This window comes from Mizuhopecten yessoensis, unplaced genomic scaffold (assembly GCF_002113885.1).
Source record: "Mizuhopecten yessoensis strain PY_sf001 unplaced genomic scaffold, ASM211388v2 scaffold9253, whole genome shotgun sequence".
NCBI lineage: Eukaryota > Metazoa > Mollusca > Bivalvia > Pectinida > Pectinidae > Mizuhopecten > Mizuhopecten yessoensis.
The window spans coordinates 740,316-747,646 of NW_018407955.1; the positions used below are offsets into that span (position 1 = coordinate 740,316).

At 37.1% G+C, this 7,331-nt stretch overlaps 1 protein-coding gene across 1 annotated transcript; it reads left to right on the top strand.

Annotated features, from left to right (window-relative positions):
• Nucleotides 1-272: 272 nt before the first annotated feature.
• On the top strand, nt 273-6,945 carry LOC110457605 (lambda-crystallin-like). Its single transcript, XM_021508949.1, has 6 exons — nt 273-410; nt 4,050-4,284; nt 5,015-5,176; nt 5,521-5,715; nt 6,132-6,237; nt 6,504-6,945. Exons 1-6 carry the CDS (start codon nt 364-366, stop codon nt 6,713-6,715), a joined length of 957 nt encoding a protein of 318 aa, XP_021364624.1. The 5' UTR covers nt 273-363; the 3' UTR covers nt 6,716-6,945.
• Nucleotides 6,946-7,331: the final 386 nt, after the last annotated feature.

Genomic DNA, 7,331 nt, shown 5'->3' on the forward strand with positions numbered 1-7,331 from the left:
AAATGCAGTTTTATTTCTGAGTTTAATAGATTTTTTAATATATAATCTACATCAATTAACTGTAAGCTTACCAGGCTTTGAACAACTTAGTCCAGAACAGCAGCATCTGATCAATAACTATCAAGCATGCAGTTTTTACGACAACCCGTTTACAAACAACTTTTGTCATAAATGTAAATAAATCATTACGATGCAGGAAAATATCTAACATCATCGTCATTGTCGAAATAATGTTGCCTAGGACATCTGATCGACGATTACCGTCCTAGTTCTAAACGATAAAGATACAAGCTTCCATATACAAGGGAGCATGTGGGTACAAAATTAGCAAGTCGAGTGAGGTTCACGTATTCAACAAGGACCATGGCGGAGACAAAAATAAAACAGGACAAAATTTGCATTGTGGGAAGGTAAGATTGGTGAAAATATACCTTTGAACAATGATAACGATTAATTTGTTGCAGCATAAAAAAATATTGAACTTGATGATTAATATCCTTATCGAAAAACATATCATTAAACATTAAAATCACAGATGTCGGGTAGCCCGAGTTTCCTCTGGCTCTAACACCAGACTTAGACATTTGGACATATAGATGTCTGGTGTGGGATACATCTATATGTTTATATGTCTAAGTCTGGTGTTAGGGTCAGAGGAAACTCGGGCTTAGTTGTCTGGTGTGGGACACATCCATATGTTAATATGTCTAAATCTGGTGTTAGGGCCAGAGTAACCTCGGGCTAAATTGTCTGGTGTGGGAAACATCTATATGTTGATATGTCTAAGTCTGGTGTTAGGGCCAGAGGGAACTCGGGCTAAGTTGTCTGGTGTGGGACACATCTATATGTTAATATGTCTAAGTCTGGTGTTAGGGTCAGAGGAAACTCGGGCTAAATTGTCTGGTGTGGGACACATCCATATGTTAATGTGTCTAAGTCTGGTGTTAGGGCCAGAGTAACCTCGGGCTAAATTGTCTGGTGTGGGAAACATCTATATGTTGATATGTCTAAGTCTGGTGTTAGGGTCAGAGGAAACTCGGGCTAAATTGTCTGGTATGGGAAACATCTATATGTTAATATGTCTGAGTCTGGTGTTAGGATCAGAGCAAATTCGTGCTAAATTGTCTGGTGTGGGAGACATCTATATGTTAATATGTCTGAGTCTGGTGTTAGGATCAGAGGAAACTCGGGCTAAGTTGTCTGGTGTGGGACACATCTATATGTTAATGTGTCATAGTCTGGTGTTAGGGCCAGAGGGAACTCGGGCTAAGTTGTCTGGTGTAGGACACATCTATATGTTAATGTGTCTTAGTCTGGTGTTAGGGCCCGAGGGAACTCGGGCTAAGTTGTCTGGTGTGGGACACATCTATATGTCAATGTGTCGAAGTCTGGTGTTAGGGCCAGAGGAAACTCGGGCTAAGATGTCTGGTGTGGGAGACTTCTATACGTTATATGTCGAAGTCTGGTGTTAGGGCCAGAGGAAACTCGGGCTAAGATTTCGGGCACGTGTTCATCATCAAACATGTATTAATGGTAGAATTATATGTATAGTCATAGATCAATAGCACTACTTTGGCACGGGATATATTGAAATTGATTCTAACCGTATGTGTAAAATTTGTGCTAAAGATAGAGGTTAACCAAGGTTCTATTACCAAAGTCTATAATCGAGCGAAGAGTTTTCCCCTTTACTTAATGACTCTTATTCTACCGGCTCTTATCAGAATTTTAAGTAAAAATGTCGAATGACATTGTGTAAACACAACATGAAATATCGATGTTTATTTCAGATAACGTACTAATTCACCCAGAACATATTAAGAAATAGCAGAAAGTAGTATGACATACCGAGGACATACTTAACATTCACAGAAGTCTTCAAAAGATTTACGTCAAAGCTGGTTGAATTATTTTATATATATACGAATTACACGAGGCAATTTGTTGTCATCATTTTAATCTACTTTTGAGGGATATATTTTTTTCGCCGATTAAAACGATAACTGAATGATTTCACGTATCAAAGGGCCGGTTTCCAAAACGGCCCCTTCTCTGATTCAAATTNAGAAACATCACGTTTCAGAATGCCAGACGGTCATGTCATGTTAGTCATGACATGAAGTCATATATCCAGCACGAGTGTCCTATATCATTCTGATGTGTGTGAAAGATAGAAACTGTCAAATGTAAAGATAACAATACATGCTACTGTTAGCTTACATTGACTACTTTCTTTATATATGTATGACAGTTTTGAGTTAATTTTGTGGTCAGTAATGTTCATTCATGTGGTTATTCATATAAGATATAAAAGAAATAAAGGATTTTTAAAATGTTTTTAAAAAAAATGGCAAAAGCACATGGTAAACAAGTTACTCATGTAGTTCTAGTGTAAATGGCCTTTTATACCGACAGCGGCATTGTAGTTTAAGGGTATCCAGAATTCATTTCGATGGATATTTTTCTTGTACAAACTCATATACAAAGTTATCGAAGCGTGAATAGGATTAGAAATTTAGATATTTGAAAGATATCACCGTTCAAATGAAAATGCAGGTCGATAGATAGACTTTCTGCCTGATGGATCACCCACTTGGTATAAATATCCCGTCGCCTGGAATTCTCAATCAACCTCCATTGCATTACAGAAGAATGTTAACAGAGTCTTGTATCATAAATTTTTTTATGATAATAGTGCTATTTATGAACATTAATTTAACATTTCANGCATGGTGTAGAGGTACATACTATTGATGGCTTTAAACATACTTTATTGTAATAATGAGATACTTATTCGGCCTTGTCAGTAAACATGAAAGAGTGCAAGAAAATATTCTTACAAAATTATATAGATGTTATATGTACGTCCTCTCAATATAACTGGGCAATATTGGAGTCCGTTTTATTTTCGCCAATTTTTATGTGTTAATGTAAATTGGGGTTGATCCATATATCGAGAGGATGAACTATTTATCTATCTGATAATATATATTGACGGTGATCGAGATGTTGCGGGTGAGTATTGATAAAACTATTAACTAACATGAACAACATGACATATATTTAAACTCATCAGTGTTTCGGCAACCAGATACCAATAATGATTGATAAATTAATTTCGGGTTTGAAAAATTACGAATTTGAACAAATTTCTTATGTACAGTAGCCACATGAAATTGGTCTAAATTTATTTACGAGCAGTTTGTAATAAAACAAAATCAAAGGGGAAAATTATTTTAGATTGCTTCTTTGATAAGAATGATACTTTGTTGCTCCTGAAATAATAATGAAAATAGTGATATTTTGACGGATGACCATGGAACAAGGTATGAAATCGACCATTGGAATTCATGAATGACATTCGAAACACGCCTCCTGGCGAAAGGACCATGAGGATTAAGGTTTGTTTGTTTGTTTGGGGTTTCATGTCCTTGCAACATACAGGGTGATATCAGGATCGGTGATTAGGAGAACAGAATGTAGACAGGAAAGACAGGGAACGAAAACGAACTGAAGTATTGCAATGGGGAAAGCAGATCAATTTTGGTCGTAGAAGACCCAGAAGAAGAAAAAATAAGGATTTCGCATGCTCATTGGGTCTAGTATGTTGAAAACTAAAATAAAGTATAATGCCTCTCGTTACATTTTTCACAGCGATGGCCGAAACTTTAAATCCCTCCCTTTTATCTCTGTATTTCATTTCTTCATAACCAATTTCTTCGATGCATCAACACATTTCTCTTAAAAAGCCTAATTCATCATCAGTATACAGAATTCACTGCAACATTAAAGGATATATGTTCTGATGGTTGGGTTTTGTAATTGTTAGCGCACTCGCTCTTTTTAAAAAGACGGCCGGGGTTTGACTCCCCAATTGGTCACAATGAGCATTTGGTCACCTGCTTGACGTCAATGGCTTTGTTTCTCCTCGTTCCCAAGTTTCCTTCCATGTTATTATCCCTTGCACGCTTTCAAAATTGATAAATGATGTTGTATGGCTTTGGTAAAATTGCAATAAACTTTAATGATTTGAAGTATACATATTGTAGTGGACTGATAGGGCGGAGCTTCGCCATGTTGTTCGCGGCATCAGGCTACCAAGTCTACCTGTACGACATCCAATTGGCCCAGGTGACGGACGCTCTGGATAACATACGAATTCAGTTACTGAATCTGGAGGGGATGGGACTCCTGAGGGGAACATTGACCGTGGACCAGCAACACAGTTGTATAAAAGGGGCCTCAGACCTTGGCGAGGCAATCAAGGGCGCGTGGTTTGTTCTGGTGAGACATTTTCTCCTTTTCAGAAACTTCAATGCTATACATATTCATTATTATGTTTTACGGACCGAATGTGGGGGATTGCCGGTAATTTGTTCTGGTGATTTTGACGTACGAAGGTTTGACAGAAAAATCTCAATGGTAGAGGTGATAAACTAATAGTCTTGGTTTACAGGGGTAATCTCACTTGAGGAATGATATTTCTCTCGTATTCCAATCAAGCTTATCGAAATATCGATAGTTAATTTTCAAATTGTAAAAATAAAAAAATCTCCAGAAAAATCGTTACATATATACTTTTCAAAATGTGATCAGTTTATAGATTGGGTATGGACTAAATGTTGAAATAACTTTACAATGTATGAACTGGAAAAGATTGTTTTTATTGGGAACCAAATTCTACGCGTTGAAAGAACAAAGACGTGTTATTAAAGTCTATTGGGTGGTCGGGTGGCGCAGTGAATAACGCACTCACCTTTCAACACGGAGGCGGGGTTCGATTCCCCGATCGGACGTGAAAAGAGTCACCTGCTCGACAATGTGGGCTTCCTTTTTCCGGGGTACTCCGGTTTCCTCTCACATTAATACCCCCACTGCGCGCAAACACCCGGGACAACAGGAGTTATTAATATAAGTTGAAATAACTTGTTTTATATGGGGGTTTTTTGTAAAATAAATAAAGTTTATTTTTTATGTAAATCGATTGAACATACTACCGAATCTTTTTTCACAGGAGTGTGTTCCGGAGAGACTAGACCTTAAGACAGTTGTATACAAGAGTATCGATCCCCTTCTTGAACCCAACGCGATTTTAGGGTCCTCTGCTAGCGCCCTCGTTCCATCCCTCCTTTCCAAGGACCTGAAAAACCGGAACAGGTTTATCGTCGTACATCCGGTAAGTTGCATCACCAGGGTGCACGAGTTTATACTACTAATTAACTGTAATACTTACGCTGGTCCCTGTGGTTGCTTGTCGATGTGTCAATTTGGGCAATTAATATTCTGCTAAAAAATTACTCACGTACATATATGTATCAATATTTTCATAATATAATTTGTATATGATATGGTTATAACATATATTCATCAAGCATAAATAAGATAAAAGAAGAAACCAACGACCGATTTATTATGCAGATTGCGTTAAATTTTAATATCCAGCTTATATTTTCAATAATAACCAACTTCTATGACACTGTGTCTAAAGAATAATGCCATTCTGTACTATAATTCATCTAGACGAACCCTCCGTTCTACGCACCTTTGGTAGAACTGGTTCCCGCGCCCTGGACGGACGCTGATGTGTTGCCTGCCATCAAAAGCTTGTGTACAGAGATAGGACAGGCACCAGTCGTACTGAACAAGGAAATTGATGGCTTTGTTCTCAACCGGATACAGTACGCCATCATTGGAGAGTGCTGGAACCTCGTTAAGGTATCGAACGTGATCTTATATGTCTTCATCACTCGGAACTTCTCGACCGATTCATCTACGTTGGAAGGAACTGTAATCGGGGCGAGGTGTTCCGAATGATATCTTCATATCTGATATTTCTATGACGTGTGCTTTGAAATAATCAATTGATTAATACAATTCGGGATATTTACGCAAGTTTATTGGCGCGATTTATTTGATTTTTTTCAAAATGTATGGTTATTTTACAAAATGTACCATGAAAATAAATTGTGTTCCCAAAAAATCGAATTCCTTATTTGAATTGGTAATGGAGCTAGCTATAGACACGACAAGACACGACTGTAATATATTATCATAGATACGGTAATTGATTATATTCTTTTAATTTATTATTCTCGGTCCATTGTCTAATTGACCCATATATCGTGTTTAAGGCGGGAGTAATGAGTTCTGAGGACGTAGACAAGGTCATGTCAGAGGGACTGGGGAGAAGGTACGCCTTTATGGGACCTCTGGAGACAGCATACCTCAACGCAGACGGTAAGGTGCTACCTATTACAAAAACAAAGGCCTCGGTCACAAACGCTGGTCAAAGTACAAGTGGTGTGTCCTTTATCTAATTTTATGTATTTTCGCGCCTTGAACCTTAAAATGTTCCGAAGAATCAGCTTAATAACTTCTGCTTAATATTTTTTATGAATTTTGTAAATTTGAGCATCTCCCTAGATATACAGAGAGGCATTCCTTTTTCAAATGCATAGAATTAATGTTAATCATTGTAACTGTAAGTATAACGGCTATTGTAGGTTGGTTGAGTTATAAAGATCGTTATGCAGAAATGATGGAACGTGTGACGTCAAACTTTGAGCCCTTCCCGAAGATAGAGGGACCGACGTTACAAAAGATACACGACGAGTTCGCAAGGAAAATCCCCTTAGACCAACTCGATGCTCGCAGAGAGTGGCGGGATGCAAGATTAGCACAACTATCTAAACTCAAAAAGGAAATGGACAAATGAATAAAGTTTTTATTAGTTCAATATTAACATCGTTTAAATACGTGTACTGTTGAATAAAAATATTCTTTTGAGCTTGTGATTATATCACGAATCAGACTTATCATTTAGTTCAATAATTACAACGTTTAGATTTTTCGATTGTTGAACAAAAACCTTCGTTTTAGCTTGTGATCGTACAGATACATGCTTGAGTACATAATTCCTTATCAAAGAACAGTATATAATGTATGTATGCTTTATTACTAATAAACTAGTAATATACCAGCAAAAATTACATAACAAAAACATTATGCATTCCTTTTTATTATTCTTATTAAAAGAAATATCAAGAGATTTTCCTGGAAGTTTCTCGTTACAACAATAGTTGGTTCATGAATTTATCATTTTCAATTCGTTTAGTTTAAACATATTTTATTGTACAAATATACAAATGGATCGGACAACAAGTTATTAAAACTTAATGAGTCCTCTCCTCAATACATATTGTAAAAATAGTGTATATGTTTTTGGGGAAAGGGAAAAGATAGGCTGAGGAAGGAACTGTGGGGTGGGAGGGGGTGGGGGTGATGGAGGGGAGGGGTGTTACCTAGAAAATTAAACTTGTAAACTGAGAAAT

What these genes read in the sequence shown, in the direction of transcription:
- LOC110457605 (XM_021508949.1), top strand. Translation starts at nt 364, where the DNA reads ATGGCGGAGACAAAAATAAAACAGGACAAAATTTGCATTGTGGGAAG. An exon ending in AAAATTTGCATTGTGGGAAG is followed by an intron (nt 411 to 4,049) that starts GTAAGATTGGTG and finishes TACATATTGTAG; the next exon opens with TGGACTGATAGGGCGGAGCT. An exon ending in AGCATACCTCAACGCAGACG is followed by an intron (nt 6,238 to 6,503) that starts GTAAGGTGCTAC and finishes CGGCTATTGTAG; the next exon opens with GTTGGTTGAGTTATAAAGAT.